Source organism: Stenella coeruleoalba, assembly GCF_951394435.1.
Source record: "Stenella coeruleoalba genome assembly, chromosome: 5".
NCBI lineage: Eukaryota > Metazoa > Chordata > Mammalia > Artiodactyla > Delphinidae > Stenella > Stenella coeruleoalba.
The window spans coordinates 61,877,400-61,896,391 of NC_137150.1; the positions used below are offsets into that span (position 1 = coordinate 61,877,400).

Here is an 18,992-nt window from a genome sequence, read left to right on the forward strand (position 1 = left end):
TTTCAGCCAGTAACAAAGGAACCTGGTAACAGGCAGGGATGTTTTCTGCTACAGGTGCTTCAGTGATGGGGTGAGGGGTCACTGCTACAATGGGGGCAGTCTGCAGCCGCCAGAAGGCTCTGCAGGCCGAAAGGCCTCACTCCAAGCTGGTGGGCAACTGAAGGTACCCAGAAGTTATAGCTTGAGAGGGCAATCCTGCCTACCCTCCCCATCCCCAGAAAAAGTGGGGAGATGGCACAGCAGTGGTGGGAAGGTTGGCTGTTGGAGGGGGAAGAACTCCTGCAGTGATGGGGATTCCCTGCTTGGAGTGAGTGGTCACGGAAGTGATCACACTAGCTGAAGACACCTGCAGGGATGGGGGAGGGGGAGGTTTCTGCAGTGAAGTAGCGCTTTGCACAGGAAAGGGTCGGGCTTCTTGGGGGCTCGGGGTTCCTACGGTGATGGGGCCCTGGGGTTCGCTGCAGTGATGAGGGTCACTGCAGTGATGAAAAGCTGAGCCATTGTGGGGGTGAGGGGTGAGGGGGCAGGGGTGGGGTAATATCGGGATAGCTGGGGTTGCTGCAGTGCGGGGATGGGGGGACTGAAAATTGAGCCCCTCTGCTGCACTTGCAGAGCCCCTCACTTCCTGAAGGACGGAAAGGGTGGGGCCTCGAAGGCCTCCGCCCCGCACTGATGGGGGGCTGCGCGGGGCGAGGACGCGGTTCCTGCACTGCGGCGCCTGGTCTGGCTGGAGCGGCCGGCGCTGGCGCGGAGGCGGTACCGCGCCCGAAGGGGGCGGGGAGCAGCAGCCCCGCCGCAGCGACAGGCGGGGCCAAGGCCAGCTGGAGGGGCCGCCTTCCGAGCGGGGGCGGGACCAGCACCCACCGGGCCGACGCCCCTGGGCGGACTCAGAGCGGTCGCGGCGGGCGCCCGGCAGGTGTCCAGACTGAATGTGGACCGGGTCGCAGAGGCGGTACCACCTATCCTGGTCCCGTCGTGGCGCCCAGAACTCCGCAGAGGACGCGACGGTGAGGCTGGGGCTGCCTGAGGGGAGGGGGCCGATCCCCAGACCCAGCCCGCAGCATCCATAGACAGTTCGGCTGTGCGGGCGGCGGCGACTGCAGCCCCCCTTCCCAATCCCAGGTCACTTCTGCCAGGATGGGGAGAGGTGCCCTGGACGGATGCCAACTAATCCCTCTGCCCAACACCTCTCCGGGTCTTGCCTCCGTAAGACCCCCTCCTTTCGCTTCCCATCTCGTTCTTCCCAACCCAATCCCCTCCACTCCGGCCTGCAGCCCGTCTCAGCGCCCTTGTCAGTTGAGGAGCCCGAGAGAGAGAGAGAGAGAGAGAGAGAGAGAGACAGAGAGAGAGAGAGAGAGAGACTGCGGCCCTTCGGCTCCCCGTCCCACCCCGCCCCTGCTATCCCTTGCTGGGCTGGGGAGACCCAGAAGGATGCTGGCCCTTTAAACCCTTGCTCCCCACCCAGAGCATCTTCCATCTCTCCACCCGCGCCACTTCCAACAGCTGGCAGCCGCGGGGAGCCCCGTGGGGCCGGCAGGTACTGGGGTGGCGGTGAGGCCCGGGAGGGTGTGATGGAACAGCTGCGACACTACCCCCCCCCCCGCCCCTAGAGGAGCCGGCGGCGGGACTGCTGGGCGCCCGTAGCTCCAGTTAAACATTAACCCTCCGCTCCCCGGGTCCCCGTGCTGCCTGGAGCTGCGCTCCGCCCCGGCTTCCCAGGTAACCGGCGAAGATGCCCATGCCGCCACCCCCGCTGCCTCCCTCCCCTCGCCACCTGTCCGCCGGGCCGGGCTCAGCCTCGCGCCCCCTGCAGGTCCGCGTCCCAGCGCCGGAGTTAGAGCCTCCCCGCCTGCTTTCAGGAGGGTGGGGCGGAACGCCCTGAACTCACGCCGCGCACCCCTCATCGAGCACCCCCTCCACCAGAGGCACCATGCCCGGTCTGTACTGCCCCTCCAGCTGGACGCCGCTGCCGCTCACGGACTCCTGGGTTCGGGCCTGCGCCAATGGACCCTGCCTCAGCCTGCGGGCCCGGCTCACCTACCACAACCCACAGCCGCAGCCTGTGGACGGTGAGGCCCGGGCGGGGGCACAGGGTGGTGGCCAGCGCAAGCCTAGCAAGGTCCGACATCGCCGGTGCCCCCCTCCCGCCCCAGGCGTGTTTGTGTACCCGCTGGCCGAGGCCGAAGTGGTTTCGGGCTTCGAGGCGGAGGCCGCCGGACGGCGCGTCTCCTTCCAGCTGCAGAGCCGGCGCCGCTCGCAGGACGCCTGCTGCCGCGCGGTGGGCCCCGCGCTGGGGGCCTCAACACCCCGCCGCTGTGCGCAGGGTGAGTCCAGGGCGCTTCCCGCCCCATCTCCCTGAAAGCAGCCGCACTTTAGTTCCTGCACCGCTCTGCATCCCGCCCCTCTCTGTTCCCCCTCCAGCCACTGTTTTTTTCATTCATTGATTCATCCCTTTATTCCACAGTCGAGGACTGGGCCCCTGACGTGGGCCAGGTGCTGGGGGAATGTGAACCAGGCCTGACCCGAGGTTTGCAGCCAGGTAGATAGACAAGGCAGGCAGTCCACACGTCTCTCTCTCCCTCTGGAGCTTTAGCTCCTGAGCCTGGGACGGGGTTTTGGTCATCTCGGAGTCCCAGAATCCCAGCACCTGGCACAAAATGTAGCACAAAGAGAATCAGTGAGTGCTGGGTGAGGGGATGGAAGCCCACCCCTCTGCTAGGTTTTCTGGCTTGCACTTCATTCCTTTATTTATTTGTACATTCACTTGATTCCTGCACATGGGATTTACCATCTGGGTGAGAAGAGGAACAGAATTCAGTGGTGTTGAGAGTTGGCACAAGCCCAGCACGTAGAGGCCAGAGTGAGCTCTAGGCTGAGGCCTCAGGAAAATTCCAGAAGGAAGTGGAGCCAGCATTTGACTGAAAGGAAGGGTTGGATGTAGTGATATGGAGAGGAGAGGAAAGGCACCCCAGGCAGGGGCAATCGTGTAAGCAAAGGTTTCGAAGTAAGTTATACTGGGTGATGGTAATAAAATACCTCATATTTATAGTGATTCACAGTTGACAAAGCCCAGTCACTGATGTCACCTCATATGAATCCAGAGAGGTATGTAACGCAAGTGTTGTTCTCCTTCCCCCTTCTATAGGTGACAAAAGTAACAGCAGCAGTCTCTTAAACGTTGGATGCTTCATGTATATCATCTCATTCATTCCTCACCGCAGTCCTTGACATATAATTATGACCCCCATTTTATAAATGAGGAAACCAAGGCTCCTCTAAACAAGAGAGTTACCAAAGGATAGAATTAGAAATCACAGAGTGGAGACTCAAAACCTGACACTGTGCTCTCTTCCCTGTATCAGACTGTCCCAAGCCTCAGCTGCCTGGGATGGAAGCCCCTTTCTTCCTTCTTACCTTCCTTTTTTTCCTTCCATTTTTTTCTTCCCTTCATTTATTCAGCAAGTATTTTTCAAAAGAATGGGTCAATGATTATTGTGGGGAAATGAGGTGAAGTAGGGCTGTAAAGGTAGGCTGGGGCCAGACCATGTAGGGCCTTGACCATCACTGTATACCCCTGGCCATTTTCCCTTTAGCAGCAGTGGTGATGCCCATGACTCCACCCGTCCCCAAACAAACCGAGATCTAAGTAAAATGATGTGCTTGGTATGTAAATGTCCTCTAGCTAGCTTCCAAATAGATTACAGTTCCTGAATTCCTCTTGGGTAGAAAATTCTGGAGCCACACCTAGTGGGCAGTGGGGAGTCCGTGACTGTTCATGAGCAGGGAATTTGTGAGCAGGTGGGTACCAGGCTATGGGAGATGTCAGCGAGGGTTCTTTAGGAAGATGAGGCCCAAGGGTTGAACAGGCTGGAGCAGGTAAAGAAAGAGAGGTGGAGGGTATGGGTCCCCCAGGACCTTAGGGGTGGTGTGGACATGCCCCCTTCTCCTCAGCCCTCTATTAGCAGTGATGTCACTGCTGCCTTTCCTAATGACAGCCAGCTCCTTCTACCATCAACCTGCCTCTCCTTCAACCATCGTTCATCTCATGCCTCCATCCTGCCTCACCAGTGCATTAGCCCAGCATCCCTCCAACCTCACAAAATCCTCCTTGCCCAAGCTCCCCTGATTCAGTGCCTGCTCCTACCCCCAGATTCCCCCATCTCGTCTGCTTCCAGCCCCCTCTGACCCCTTTCCTCACTCATCATAGGTCATCTTGTCTTGGATCTGGCCCAGGCCCGGTCCACACTGGTGCTGCCCACAGGCCTCATCGCCGCAGCCGGCACCATGACAGTGACCCTGTGCAGCAGCCGGGAGCTGCCCTCCAGGCCTGACGGGGTGCTGTGCGTGGCCCTGCCCTCCGTGCTCACCCCTCTGGCCCCGCCAGGCCCGCTGGGGCCCCCCAGGCCTCCGGGGCTCTGTGACGACAGGTTGGGCCTATGGTGATTCTCTTCGTCCCTCCCTCGACTTCTCTGGGTCTAGTGCGGGTGAGGGGGCTTTGGCAGGGTGCCCCGGGGGATGGGCAGGGTGGGGAAGGGCTGAGGCCAGTCAGCCAGAGGGGCTAGGGGCCCTGGTAGTGACCCTCCTTGTGTTCCTTTCCAGCCCCACCAGCTGCTTCGGAATGGGCAGCCCTGAGGGGGAGGGGCCGGCCTGGGAGGAGCCAGCTGCCCCTCTGGACGTGTTCTCAGGCCCTGCCCGTTGCCCGGCCCCGTACACCTTCTCCTTCGAGATGCTGGTGACCGGGCCATGCCTGCTCGCAGGTGGGTGCCCCTCCCAGCATAGCTGACTGGGAAATAACTGAAGGCTCAGGGATGGGAGGAACACAGGACAAAAAGAAGACAGGGACCTAAGCCTTAGGAACCTCTAGTCTCACAGTGGGATCACCCCCTGGCCACTTCCACACAACAAACACACCCCTAGGTTTGTCAGTGTCATTTATTTATATCCCACTCCACTCGCCAATGAGAAGAGAGATGCTTACAATGAGACCGGTCCAAGTGATGAATTTGAGTTTTCTTGTGCACGAGGTGGACCAGGACGTTAAATCAGCAGTTGGTTGATATAGAACTGTTTGGCCAGGCAGGATGCACCTGGGAATTCTGCTCCCAGTCCATGAAAGCAGGTAAATCCCCGCTTGCCCACTCCATAGCTTGGACTCTGAGAGCTGAGCTCAATCAGTCATGATCCCGGCCCCCAGCACTATTGCCCGGGAAGGTGATAGTTGTGCTCTTAGTACTGGCTTGGGGTGGGGCAATCATCACCTCTCCCTGCCTCTACATCCCTCAGGCCTGGAGAGCCCCTCTCATGCTCTGCGGGCAGATGCCCCCCCTCATGCCAGCTCTGCAGCCACCATCTGTGTCACACTGGCAGAGGGTCACCACTGCGACCGGGCCTTGGAGATCCTGCTGCACCCCAGTGGTGAGAGATTGGGACACACAGTAGGCCAGCTCTGACCTGCTTCAGGACCACCTCATTTGTGAGGGTGGGCCTGGTGGTACAGGGAGGCCGGACCGGCAAAGTTCTCCCAGGACAGTGGGCCTGAGCAGTTGGGGTCTAGAGACAGGGACTTCCCTGACAGAGCTGTGTCCCCTTCTCCCCAGAGCCCCACCAGCCACACCTGATGCTGGAGGCCGGCAGCCTGAGCTCAGCAGAATATGAGGCCCAGGTGAGGGCCCGCCGGGATTTCCAGAGGCTGCAGCGAAGGGACAGTGAGGGGGACCGGCAGGTATGGCTGCCTGGGGTCCTGGCCTGGCCCCTGGTCCCACTTCTGGCTGTGTTAGTGCAGGAGGAGAAGGCGAGCAGGCTTACGTTGGGATGGGCAGGGGGCTTCTGCTCTCAGCAGGAGCTCTCAGTAGCTGCCACTACCGTCCCAGAGGACTGATGAATATTTTCACAGGAGGGCCCACTCAAATGTCCCTGGAATGTGTCTCAGAGGATTGGGGGTAGGACTGACCTAGGCAGAGGACAGCCACTTGTCTCTGCCCTCGCTTTTATTCAGATGACTACAAAAGGGTGCCCCCTCTGGGTGGACTGGATTGAAAAAGTCTCCGGGGCTAGGTCCTGCTGCCAGCCTAGGTCGGAGCTGCACTCAGCCTGGCCCAGGATGACTTGGGGCTCCCGTGCTCAGGTGTGGTTCCTGCAGCGACGCTTCCACAAGGACATCCTGCTGAACCCCGTGCTGGTGCTCAGCTTCTGCCCGGACCTGAGCTCCAAGCCTGGACACCTGGGCACAGCTACTCGGGAGCTCCTCTTCCTGTTGGATGGCAGCAGCATGGCACACAAGGCCTGTGGGAGCATGGTGTGGGCAGGCCTGGGGTTAGGTGCAGCAGTGGGTCTGAGGTGGGCTGGGGGGCAGCCTCCTGAAGACACACACACACACACACACACACACACACACACACACACACACCCCTCTCTCTCCTTCTCATGCTCATACATACATGCATTTCTCCCAGATTCCAAGAGCCTCTTTCATATGTAAAGTTACATTCAGTCACACCGAATCTCAAACCCAAGGATTCACATACACCTCCAGGGTCACATGCACAATCATCTCTCATACAGAGTCTCCCTCACATGCCAGGGTCTCACTCACAGCCTCACACACACAGGGCCTCACCCAGATTACCCCTCATTCTACACACGGCCTGGAGAAAGCAAGCAATCTGGCATCCCTTGTTCTCTACCAGTCCAGTGGGGCCTGCCTCACCCTGCCCTCCCTGGCTCTCCCCAGGATGCCATCGTTTTGGCCGTGAAGTCGCTCCCGCCCCAGACACTCATCAACCTGGCCATGTTTGGCACATTGGTGCAGCCCCTCTTCCCAGAGAGCCGGCCTTGCAATGATGTGAGTGTGGCCCGGGGCTTTGGTGGCCTAGCCAGAGGCGTCTCAGCCAGTGTGGCCCAGCCCATGTCCTTTTCCTCCAGGAAGCTGTGAAGCTGATCTGCGAGAGCGTTGAGATGCTGCAAGCTGCGGGCGGCCCGCCGGATGTGAGGTCTGCGCTGGCCTGGGCCCTTGGGCAGCCCCAGCACAGGGCCCACCCTCGGCAGCTGTTCCTGCTCACCGCTGCCTCGCCCGTGGCTGCTGCGACCCACCACACCCTGGAGCTCATGAGGTGGCACCGGGGGGCAGCCAGGTAGGATGGAGTGGGCAGAGCCAGGATCCTGAGGTTGGCCTCCCAGAGAGGCTCCGGAAGGTCACGGCTGCTCCCCTTCTCTTGTCAGGTGCTTCTCCTTCGGGCTGGGGCCTGCCTGCCGCCAGCTGCTGCAGGGTCTGTCTGCCCTCAGCAGGGGCCAGGCCTACTTCCTGAGGCCTGGGGAAAGGCTGCAGCCCATGGTGAGCTTGAGCCTGGGCCCTGTTCCCTATGCGTCTAAGTCCTCCTCCCAAGTTGCACTGAGTCTGAAACAGAACCTGGTCAGGTCGTGGGGTCTCCAGGCACCCTGCTGTGGGGTGCTGCAGGAGGCTGGAAGTGTGGGGGACATGGCCTCTGACTGCTCCCCAAATCTTGCTCTCAGTTTTGTCCGGGTACTAAGCCATATCTTTGAAAAGTCTTGCCTTATCCACGTGGCACAGTTCAGGCCAGGAGAAGCACCGAGCCCTGAGCACTGAACACTCAGTCCCCTTGCTTGTTCCTACCCCCATTCCTTCCCCCAACCCCAGCCGGACCCTGCTCCCCTCAGCCAGGGGCTGGGTAGATGGCATCAGCAGAAGGGCAGCCTTCCCACTCTGTTGGCTGTGTGGCACCTCTTTCTCTCCCATGGCCTCCCTCTGGTCACTCCTCACAGCTGGTGCAGGCCCTGCGGAAGGCACTGGAGCCTGCGTTGAGCGACATCTCTGTGGACTGGTTTGTGCCCGATGCGGTGGAGGCACTGCTGACGCCCCGGGAGATCCCAGCGCTCTATCCTGGGGACCAGCTGCTCGGTTACTGCTCACTCTTCAGGGTGGACGGCTTCCGGTCCCGCCCCCTAGGGGTAAGCCTGGGCTGGGGTGTGGGAGGTGGGCCTGGGATGGCTGAAGCCCCTGCATCTCTGCAAAACCCATTTCCTATTCCCTGTGCCTCTCTCTGCCAAATGCTCCTACTGCTACCCACTAGACCTCCTTAGAGATGATACTGGGTCCCTCAAGGTGGCTGCAGCCTGCCTCCCTCATAAGGTCTTCCACTGAGCTGTCCTGTAAAGTGCTACCCTTGGTCACTAAAGCACACAGTTACAGGGAACAGCGCCAGCATTAGTTTCAAGGTTTTTGTTGAAACTTGCTCATTACTTCACACAGTGCCTGCAAAAAGCACCATCTGGATTATTTCCTGTAACATTCAGGGACAGACAGAGCATTGTCTAAGTGAAATCTCAAATCCCAACTCTGCCATGTACTAACCATTTGATTTTGGACAAGTCACTTAACCTCTCTGAGCCCATTTCCTTGTACTGATTTTTTTCATAAGGTTGTAATTAGAAGTCATAACATGTGTGCTCTTGGTAGGATACTTGACACATAGGAGGAGTTGGATAAATGACTGTTATTTTTATTATGAAAAGCTTTATCTCTCTAGAAGAACCAAGCATGCTTCCTACTTTTTGATCAGGAGAGCTGTATAATGGACTGCTGGTCTTTTTCCCTGGCTGCCAGGAAGCTCAGGGCCAAACCTGCAGCTCAGCCACAGCATCTCTAGTAACCCTATGGTCAGCATGTATGCTTCCTCTTTCCTTAGTACTGGGCTTTCACTTCTGGTTTATTATCTTTATCGCCTCTTGCAGTGAGTCATCTTAAATCCTGTTTGGAAAGAGGTAGTGTATAACTATAATCAGTTGTTGTTGTTTTTCCCCCAACGTCTATCCCTCTCCAGGGCCAAGAGCCTGGCTGGCAGAGCTTGGGCAGCTCCGTGTTCCCATCCCCAGAGGAAGCACCATCTGCCACCAGCCCTGGCACCGAGCCCACTGGCACCTCAGAGCCACTGGGAACAGGCACTGTGTCAGCAGAGCTGTCCAGCCCGTGGGCTGCTGGGGACTCAGATCGGAGTGAGTGCCTGAGTGTATGTGTGTTGGAGGAGGAGTGGGCAGTGGGAGGGGCCAGGGCTGGGATCTATTCTCCTGCCTCCCAATAGGTACTGATGCTCTGACAGACCCAGTCACGGACCCTGGACCTAACCCCTCTTCTGACACAGCCATATGGCGCCGCATCTTCCAGTCCTCGTACATCCGGGAGCAGTATGTGCTTACCCACTGCTCTGCCAGCCCAGAGCCAGGCCCAGGCTCCACAGGCAGCAGCGAGTCCCACGTCTCCCAGGGCCCTGGGTCCCCCGAAGGCAGTGCTCCCCTGGATCCCCCTTCTCAGCAGGGCTGCCGCAGCCTGGCCTGGGGAGAATCTGCTGGCTCCCACTCCTGCCCCCTGCCTCCACCCCCACTGGCTCCAGTCAAGGTGAGATTCAATCCACATCCATCTACCATGTATCCAGCAAATATTTATTGACCATTGGCTGTATGCCATAAATTGTGCAGTGGTTACTATGAAGTCTACCTGAAGAAATAGATGGGTAATGATGGTATAATGTATAGTGATGAATCCATGCAACATACATTGATGAGCACAGGGATGTGGCTTTATGGGGGTTCAGAGTCAAGGTGACTAACCCTGTCTGAGGGAGTCAGGAAAGCAAGAGGCACCTCTGGAAGAATAAGAAGTTAGCTAGGCAAAACGGGAGAAGACATGAATAAAAACAGACAAGCAATAACCTCAACTGAGACATAGGCATGGAGTGAGATGACGATGGGAAGGGGGTCAGGCACCAGAAGGAGTCTGGCCTCACCCCTAAGGGTGGTGAGCAGCCATCCAGGGTTCCAGACAAAGGGGCATGTGGCCAGCTGTGTATGTATGTCTGATGTCCAGGAGCTCTGCATTCCTTGACCATTGGACCCCCCCCACCTTCACACATGCAGACTGGGGCCTTGAGTGCTGAGGTGCTGGGCCGTCGACACAGAGCAGCTCTAACTGGCCGAAGCCTCTCATCGCCCCCCGGCCGGGTGAACTCAGTCCCTGGCCATCTCCGGCACCCCTCTCTGGGTGTAGCACCAGATGGGCCAGGCCCTGAGCCAGGGCAGCTGCTGGGACAGGGCCTGGATGACTCAGGTAAGGGTTATGGGGAGCTGGGTTCTGACACCAGGTAGACTTTGGGGAGGTGGAGCCCAGGGCACTCCACTGCCCCTGCTCCTACCATCGTCTCTCCCCAGGAAACCTGCTCTCCCCAGCCCCCATGGACTGGGACATGTTGATGGAACCACCCTTCTTGTTCACGGCTGTTCCCCCCAGTGGGGAGTTGGCCCCTCCAGCAATACCACTGCCTCCCCAGCCTCCGCGCTGCCATGTGGTGATCCGGGCCCTGTGCGGGGAGCAGCCTATGAGCTGGGAGGTAGGCGTTGGGCTGGAGATGCTGTGGGGGCCTAGGGATGCTGGCTCACTGCCTCCGTCACCCCCTGAAAGCGGAAATGCTTGGGACCAAGCACTCCATCGACTGACAGCGGCTTCCGTGGTCCGGGACAACGAGCAGCTGGCTCTCCGAGGACGGGGCGAGACCAGGGCTGACCGGGGTGAGTTGCTGGTGGCCCCAGTCAGGGCTCAAGGAGCCTGTATGGGACAGAGAGTGGCAGAGGCATAGGTCTGTGGGATCACTCGCCATACCTCACCTTGCTCACAAGTGATTTGAGGCGGCTCACCCACATTGTTAAGAAAAAAAAATTAAGCAGGGCAATGGGGAAAAAAAGGGATAATAAAAGGAAGCAGAGAATGAGATTATATCAAAGATGCACACCATGAGGTTTTGTGCCCTTGCAAGCATGGGACCCCAAACTGGCAAGCTTCCTAGCAGCCAACAGAGAGGGAATTTCATCTTGTAATGATTCACAGTGCCCATAACATAAAAACAAATCTGTCATTTAGGAAGATTATTAAAATTAAATAAAGTTAAAATGTCAGTTCTTCAGTTGCACTAGCCACACTTCAAATGCTTAATAGTCACATGGGACTAGTGGCTACTATACTGGATCATGCAGATGTAGAACATTTCCATCATTGCAGGAAGTTCTGTTGGGCAGTGCTGAAATGAGTGGATGGAAAAGGTACCAGTCAATGCCTCCTCTGGGCTGTATCCAGAATGTTGACTTTGTGGGTGGCCAGGGGCCTAGTCCTGGTACAATGTGGTTGAGTGTTCAGCCTAACCACTTCTTGTCAAAGCTGAGGAGTCTGAGCTGACCCCAAGAAGGAACTCCACTCTGTTCAAAAGTGGACAGAAGGCTGGGAATTCCCTGGTGGTCCAGTGGTTAGGACTCAGTGCTTTCACTGCTGGGGCCCAGGTCCAATCCTTGGTCGGGGAACTACTAAGATCCCGCAAGCCTGGAGGCACAGCCAAAAAAACCCAAAAATATGTACAGAGGGAGAAGCTATGGGAGCACTGAGATTTTTTCTGTGAAGCCCTTTGTAGAGAGTGGGTGCTGGGAGCACACCCCCCTCCCAGTCAACATGTGGCCCCTTGGGTTTTTTTTGTTTTGTTTTGTTTTGTTTTTAATTTTATTTATTTATGGCTGTGTTGGGTCTTCGTTTCTGTGCGAGGGCTTTCCCTAGTTGCGGCAAGTGGGGGCCACTCTTCATCGCGGTGCGCGGGCCTCTCACTATCACAGCCTCTCTTGCTGCAGAGCACAGGCTCCAGATGCGCAGGCTCAGTAATTGTGGCTCACGGGCCTAGTTGTTCCGCGGCATGTGGGATCTTCCCGGACCAGGGCTCGAACCCGTGTCCCCTGCATTGGCAGGCAGATTTTAAACCACTGCGCCACCAGGGAAGCCCGGCCCCTTGGTTTTGCAGGTCATGCCCGGAGGCCCTGGCTCCGAGCCCTTCAGACAAGCAAGGTCAGCTCTGCCCCTTCCTGCTTCACCTGCCCTGTAGCTGTGGATGCTACCACCAGAGAGGTCCTACCTTCAGCCCTGCAGGTGCACAGCTCAGGTAGGTAAGGTCCCTTCCAGGTGACCTCCCAGGTGCGGGTTCTCATCTCACTGGCCACCCTCTGAGACATACCTCACCCCTGTCTTCTGTGCCCCTGCAGAGCTAGCCGAACCCCCAGGCACCCCTCCTGCCTCTCAAGGTCATCTAGATGCAGCTCCTCTGCCCACAGCCGTCCACTCTAAAGGTAACACTCAAGTTTGGGTAAATGGTAGGGAACCAACCAAGGCTTAGGGACCACCACTGAATGGCTCCAGTTCAGGACTTAAGGGAGGCTCTCTGGCAGGTGGCTGGGAGCCGGACCAAATTGGCAACTCCAGTTCTGCTTTGGGGGACCGCGCAGCCCCCATCGGAGGTCCTCATCGTCTGCCCCCTGAGCCTCCCTCTCGGCTCAGCCTGGGCCGTCAGAAGGCCAGAGGCCCAGACAGCCATAGACTCTGCAGCCCCAACACGGGCCAAGCCAGTGACAGCAACAGTGAAGGCAGCAACCATGACTACCTGCCCTTGGTGAGGACTCGGGAGGTGGAGGGTGGCACTGCCAGGGCCAGGGCGCTGTCTCAGCTCGATTCTCCCCCCACCTCCTCTCTCCTCAGGTGCGCTTGCAGGAGGCACCTGGCTCCTTCCGCCTAGACGCGCCGTTTTGCACAGCGGTGCGCATCTCGCGGGAGCGCCTGTGCCGCGCCTCGCCCTTCGCTGCGCATCGCACCAGCCTCAGCCCCACCTCGGCCTCCTCTCCCTGGGCACTTCTAGGCCATGGTGCTGGCCAGGGTGACAGTGCCACGGCCTCTTGCAGCCCATCCCCCAGTTCAGGCTCCGAGGGTCCAGGCCAGGTGGACAGTGGCCGGGGCTCAGACACCGAGGCCTCGGAGGGGGCGGAAGGGCCTGGTGGTGCCGACCTGCGGGGCCGGACTTGGGCCACTGCTGTGGCGCTTGCGTGGTTGGAGCACCGCTGTGCCGCGGCCTTCGGCGAGTGGGAACTGGCGGCAGCTAAGGCTGACTGTTGGCTGCAGGCCCAGCACCTGCCCGACGGCCTCGACCTGGCCAACCTCAAGGCCGCAGCCCGGGGTCTCTTCCTGCTGCTGCGCCACTGGGACCAGAACCTGCAGCTGCACCTGCTGTGCTACAGCCCAGCAAACATGTGAGGGTCACTGGTTGCTCTGGCTGGCACCCCCCAACAAACTCAAGTCACTGCCACCCAGAGCCGGCCTCTTGGTGCTGGGAAGGGGTGGGCTGGTGACAGTCTGCCCCTACTGCTTCTCATTCCCTTCACAAAATCCTCTTGCCCCACAAAAAGTGCCTGCCTGTGCTCTCTCCTGCTCCTTCCGCCCCATGCCCCTTCCCCTCTGAGCTCTGTGCAGTGCAGTAGAAGGGGAGAGAGCCACAGTCCCTAAATCCTACGCAATAAAGTGCCTCTTAGGACTGTCTGAATGAGTTCTTTATCTGCTGCGTGCCTATCCCTCACAGCTTGGTCCAGGTACCTCCATGTAGGCTGCACAGAAGTGGACTTCAGAAAGTTTATTGGGAAGGGCACACAGTCCATCCCCATCCAGGGTCCTGAGAATAGACTGGAGGGGAAGAGATGGATCTCAGTGGGCTTTCTTGCTGTGCTGGATGATCTTGGGGAAAGGCTGGGGGCCCAGCCAGAGCTGCAGCAGGATGACAGCATGGCACATGTGCAGGGCACCAGAGCTGCAGGACGTGGATGGGTATGTGTTCCAGGAGAGCTCAATGAGCCCCAGCACCAGCAACCTGGAGATGAGAAATAAGCTCCAGGTCCGTCCAGGTTCTAGGCCTGCAGCACTTCAGCTCACCCCCTGCCCCTCCATGGTCACAGTCTTGGGATGAGGAGCTCCCTACCCCTTCCCACGCCCCCAGGTTGTCCCAGCTGGTACCTGAGCAGGTGTGTGAGCCAGCGTGCAGGCGTGGCCCACAGGAGGTAGGGCAATGTGTGGAAATACCAGACGTAGAACTGGTAGTGAAGGGAGCGGCTGAAGCAGATGCCAATGAAGTTGGAGGTGAAGAGGGCAGAAACAATCTGTATACAGTGGTCAAGGCCAAGGGCAGGAGCAGAAGGGGTAGGGAGGTTTCAAAGCAGAGGGACAAAAGTTTTGGGGTCAGATAGCCCCTTGGCTCTGCTGTTCCTAGATGCATACCTTTGGGCAAGTTTCTTAACCTCTCTGGACCTATTCCTCAGTCTGATGTGGAGGCAGTAATATCTAGAGCCCTAACGCCTAACGAGTCATCACTTACTAGCTATGTGACCTTGGCAAATTACTTAACTTCTTAAAGCCCTAATTTTCCCATCTTTAAAATCTGTAAAGTGAGGATAAAACAGAGTCTCTTGTGAGCTTTAAATGTTAGAATGTATGTAAACCTCTTAGGGCAGCACCAGGCAGAGAGTGAGCACTCATAATGGTAACTCAATAATATTTAGAATAAAGAATAAAAAATGCTTAAATATGTAAAGTGCTCAGCACAGTATTGGTAAGAGCTCTATGAATGGGCCCTGTAGCTATTACTGCTATCTCCTTTTCCCTCTCCCAGGTCACCAGCCATGCAGGGCTAGTTGACAAGGACCCCAACTTCAGCTGGAGAGGGCAAGACTTACCTTCCCATGATTTAAAGGATATGGTTGGGTGTGAGGGGCTGGAGTGGAAACTTCCTTTTGGAGGGATCCTTCAGCAGTGACAGGATACTTTCCCCTGTCCTGGGGAGAAGCCACTGAGACATTTATCAAGCCCCCAATGTGGGCCAAGCGGAGCTCAACATCTCCCCATGCAGCCCCTAAGGCCTAGGCCTTTCACTCCTTCCCCCATGTCTGCTCATGAAATTGCTCCCCTTTCTCACCTGTGCCACCTGCAGAGGGCAAAGAGCAAGAGCAGGGTGAGGTGGGCAGTCAAAAGTGCCAGGTGGAAGGCACGATGCAGGAAGAGGGCCTCGGGGAGGAAGCGCCAGTTCACTGTCCAGCGGAAGAGAAACTGGCGGCCAAGGTCAAAGGAGCGGGATACATAGCCGACGGGGTTCTCCAGCAGGAAGGGTAGCCCCAGCACCACCTGAGGATGGGTGTGATGTCAGCAGAGCTGCCCAGGCTCACCCTCAGCCTCATGCTAATCACTGAGAGGAGGGGGAACAGGGTATAGGTCTCAGAGGATCCCTAACTCCCACTAGGAATAGCAAGAAAGCCAGCCCACCCACCCAGACAAGAGCCTTGGGCCAAAGAAGCAGGTAATAACAGTGCTTTAAGTTTGGATTCACCAAGTCATAAATGCGCAGAGTTAGAAAGGCTCTCAGAGACCATGTAGTTCAACACCCTTGTTTGACAGCTAAAGAAACCAAAGCCTAGAGGTGGTGGCTGCCCAGATCAGAATCAACTCCAAAACTCTGTCTCTTGTCTTTGAGGAAGTCTCAAGGATGAAAGGAGGCCAGACAGAGTGGCCTCCACTTCATTAGAAAGGGGAAAGGGTAAGGAGGGAATACCTGAAGGACAGCACAGATGCCCAGCTTGGGGAGGGCCCCACGGAGGCCAAACTGCCTGAGAAGAAGGAATAGTAACCCAGGGGCGAAGAGCAGCACATTCATCTTCACAGAGACTGCAAGGCTGCAGTGGATAGGGGAGAGGAGAGTGGAGATCAGCTCCAGGGCCATGCACCCCACCCAAAGATGTACAGCCCACCATCACCACAGCAACTCCTCCCCTCCCCTGCCAGCAAGCTCCAGGCAGAGGGTGAGCACTCATACTCAGAACTGCTGGAGGGAGGATAAGGAAGCCTGGGAGGAGGCTGGGAGTAGGGTGCTCATACCTTGTCTCTACACTCAGACTGAGTGAGCAAATATATATTGAGTATTTAGAAAGTGCAATGACCAACTCCAACAGCAGATGCTGTCTGGAGGAAACAGAGGATGGGAAGAGGGTGTGTGTGTAGGGGGCCTGAGGGTGAAGACTTTCTACACATCCTGGACTCACCTAGTATGGCCCTAACTGACCTACACTGTCTGGCTACTCCCTTACTTCCTCTGCTGCAGAAAATTGGGGAGAGAGTGACGGAATACAGAAAATGAAAGAGGGGGCCAGAAGGAAGGGGTGTTGACCTGAAACAGCAGCAGCCCCAGCTCCAGCGCTGGGCCAGCAGGAGGTTGATACTGAGGAAGAGCAGCACCATGGCCACTGGATCGTTGAAGAGCCGCAGCACAAAGATGGAGTGGACACGGTAAGAGGCACAGCACATGAAGAAAAAGACGAAGGGAGGTACCTGAGAGGTGGGCACAGTGGGGAAAAAGGTCAGCTCACCAACCCTGAACCATCCCCACTCCCCAGCCCTCCTCACTACCAGGAACAGGGGCCCCCTGTTCCTGGTAGTGAGGACTCACCTTGCAGGTCTGGTGGTAAATCAAGAAGACAAGCAGCAAAGTGGCCAGGTAGAGCACAGCGAAGATGTGCTGGGCCATGCGGATGTCAGTGCCCCGGCCAGTGGCATAGTATAGCCCCATAAAGATGTACACAAAGCCGGCTGGGTACCTGGAAGAGGAGAAAGAACGTGAGTCTGGGTCAAGCTATCCGGCCTGGCATCCAGTCAGCCCCTCCCATCCTCACTGAACAGCCGATCCCCACTCACACAAGAGGTCCAGTGTCACCCCGCAGTTGAGTATAGTCATAGGTGCCATTGATGACGCCCTCCACCTCAGCCATGTAGGCTTTCCAATCAATCTCTGTATCTGGAAAACGACAGGATGGTGTGGTTACTTCCAGGTTCAGAATTTCTCTGCCTCAGCCCATCAAAGCACAGAGTTCCAGCTCATCCTCGGGACTTCTATCTTAACCCCTTCTCTAAAGGCCTATCTGACATTCTCTGGGTGAACCCAGGTATCTCAAACTCAAACATGTCTGTAATGGAACTCATAACCTTCCACTCCAAATCTGCTCCCCTTCCTGGGTCCCATGAATGGTACCATTAACCTCTCAGCTGCTCAAGTCACAAACCTGGGAAACACCTTTGATACTTCCTTCTCTTTCATTTCCAACCACCAGTCACCAAGTCCTGCCTATTCTTTTTTTTTTTTTTTTTTTTTTTTTGCAGTACGCGGGCCTCTCACTGTTGTGGCCTCTCCCATTGTGGAGCGCAGGCTCCGGACGTGCAGGCTCAGTGGCCATGGCTCACGGGCCTAGCCCCTCTGCAGCATGTGGGATCTTCCCGGACTGGGGCATGAACCCATGTCCCCTGCATCGGCAGGTGGACTCTCAACCACTGTGCCATCAGGGAAGCCCCCTGCCTATTCTTTATCCTAAATATCTCTACTATCTCATCCTTCTCTGCTATCATGCACTCAAATTTGGGCCTAACATAATCTCTAGCCACAATGGTGCAAGAGCTCCCTAACTAGGCTCCCAGCTTCCACTTTCACCCCACTACAATATATTTTCCACCCTGCAACCAGAGAGCTCATCCTATAATAGAAATCATATCACATTTCTCTGCTTAAAACTCTTCAATGATTCCCCAAGGCTCTTAAGATAAAGACCAAATTCTATTCTTCCCATTTTTAGAAGATGAAATTATGAATTAATAAGGTTAAGTGACTAGCTCAAGAACACTGAGCTAGGAAGGGTAGAGTTGAGATTGGAACACATGGAGCTCTAAATTCTTAAACACCATGCTAACTATCTCCTTAACACAGCTTACAGATTCCTTCATGATCTTGTCTTGACTTCTGCAATCTCATCTCTTAGTACTACCCTCACTTGATTTCTGTGTTCCAGCTCTGAAAAAATTCTTTCAGTTCCTCAAAGGAAACAGACTTTCTCTTTTGACAGGAGCTCTTTGATACAGGATTCTCTCTGCCTAGAGTACTCTTCCCCCCCCACACACACCCCTTTTGTCTCTTTCCTCAAGGAACTAGCTCTTATCTTTCGAGGAGGACTCTCTCGGAAGCCTTCTCTGACTCCTCAAGTCTGCATTAAATGCCCTCCTATGTCCTTTATAGCACCCTGTCTACTACCCTCATGATGAATATGATGCGTTGTAATTTTCTGTTATCTTTGTCCAGGCCCACACACATAAGTACGAAATGTGTCTATCTTTTTCACCACTATACCCTTGGTGCCTAGCATAGTGTAAGCCATATAATAAGCACTCAATAAATATGTATTGAATTAATAGTCTTTAGCAAGTAAGCCTTAAGTCCAGTGTTTTCAGCCTGGAGAGGAGTCACCAATAATGCCAAACAGACTCAAACCGTCAGAAAATGTCATCACTGAGAAGAGACTTCCAGACCTCAGAATTGAACAGATGAGAAGACTGAGACCCAGCAAGGGAAGTGACGTGTCCAAAGCCACAGAGACAAACAGCAGCAGCAGCCATTAGCTTGGACCCAGGTTTTCTGGGAGGGATTAAAATCGGGTTTGGCTCTCTGCGGAGCAGGATTTGGGTAAAAGATACGAGTCTGCAACTGATGACTGAGTGGATCAGGGGTCTAAGTCTGAGCTCCGAATGTGGGTCCCAGTTTTGGTCGGGGGTTCGGTCCCCCTTCCCACCCTCCTCTCCCCCTCGGCGCACTCACATGCCACCCTGTGAATGACCCAGAAGGTGATGCCCACCTCCGCCAGGCAGAGGCAGGCGGCCACCTTCAGCGTGTAGCGCGGTTCCAGGAGCAGTAGGCGCCGCTCTTGCCAGGCGCGCCGCAGCCACTGCCCGCACAGTCCCATCGCCCGAGCTGCGGGACCTGCCCGGCCGCGTTTCCTCAAGCCTGCCGCCATCTTGAAGGTGCGCCGCACTTGCGGGCCCGCTACCCCGGAAGCCCGACCCTTTGGTACTTAGGTTCCGCTTCCCGCGCCGCGTGCCCCAACGGACCGAGGGCTGACTGGAGTTGCCGGAGTCCTTATTTACTCCACTAAAATCTACTTCTTCCACATGTCTCCCCTGATGGACTGCGTGCTCCATACGAGCAGGAATAGTCTTACTCCTCAGTACACACTTAGCCCTGGGCACACAAGAGCTAATGTGGATCGAACGTTTGTCC

At 56.5% G+C, this 18,992-nt stretch overlaps 2 protein-coding genes across 4 annotated transcripts; one reads left to right on the top strand and one right to left on the bottom strand.

The window, feature by feature from the left end:
- Positions 1 to 1,930: 1,930 nt before the first annotated feature.
- VWA5B2 (von Willebrand factor A domain containing 5B2) lies at positions 1,931 to 13,360 on the top strand (the record flags this gene model as incomplete). Of its 2 annotated transcripts, none has more annotated exons than XM_079921682.1 (19): positions 1,931 to 2,069; positions 2,154 to 2,324; positions 4,208 to 4,439; positions 4,600 to 4,757; positions 5,284 to 5,415; positions 5,598 to 5,722; positions 6,125 to 6,280; positions 6,731 to 6,841; positions 6,922 to 7,130; positions 7,219 to 7,330; positions 7,780 to 7,965; positions 8,838 to 9,009; positions 9,096 to 9,409; positions 9,928 to 10,117; positions 10,219 to 10,575; positions 11,844 to 11,981; positions 12,082 to 12,165; positions 12,241 to 12,485; positions 12,572 to 13,360. In XM_079921682.1, 19 exons carry the CDS (start codon positions 1,931 to 1,933, stop codon positions 13,118 to 13,120), a joined length of 3,780 nt encoding a protein of 1,259 aa, XP_079777808.1. In that variant the 3' UTR covers positions 13,121 to 13,360. The 2 variants fall into 2 exon arrangements, with proteins under 2 accessions (XP_079777808.1, XP_079777809.1); XM_079921683.1 differs by having other exon boundaries at positions 4,208 to 4,427.
- A 67-nt stretch (positions 13,361 to 13,427) lies between these two features.
- Positions 13,428 to 18,768, bottom strand: ALG3 (ALG3 alpha-1,3- mannosyltransferase). Of its 2 annotated transcripts, XM_079921685.1 has the most exons (9): positions 18,534 to 18,768; positions 16,592 to 16,691; positions 16,347 to 16,494; positions 16,068 to 16,228; positions 15,456 to 15,576; positions 14,826 to 15,031; positions 14,607 to 14,685; positions 13,871 to 14,013; positions 13,428 to 13,727 (listed from the first exon to the last, which is right to left on the bottom strand). In XM_079921685.1, exons 1-9 carry the CDS (start codon positions 18,727 to 18,729, stop codon positions 13,565 to 13,567), a joined length of 1,317 nt encoding a protein of 438 aa, XP_079777811.1. In that variant the 5' UTR covers positions 18,730 to 18,768; the 3' UTR covers positions 13,428 to 13,564. The 2 variants fall into 2 exon arrangements, with proteins under 2 accessions (XP_079777811.1, XP_079777810.1); XM_079921684.1 differs by lacking the exons at positions 13,871 to 14,013; positions 14,607 to 14,685 and having other exon boundaries at positions 18,534 to 18,736.
- Positions 18,769 to 18,992: the final 224 nt, after the last annotated feature.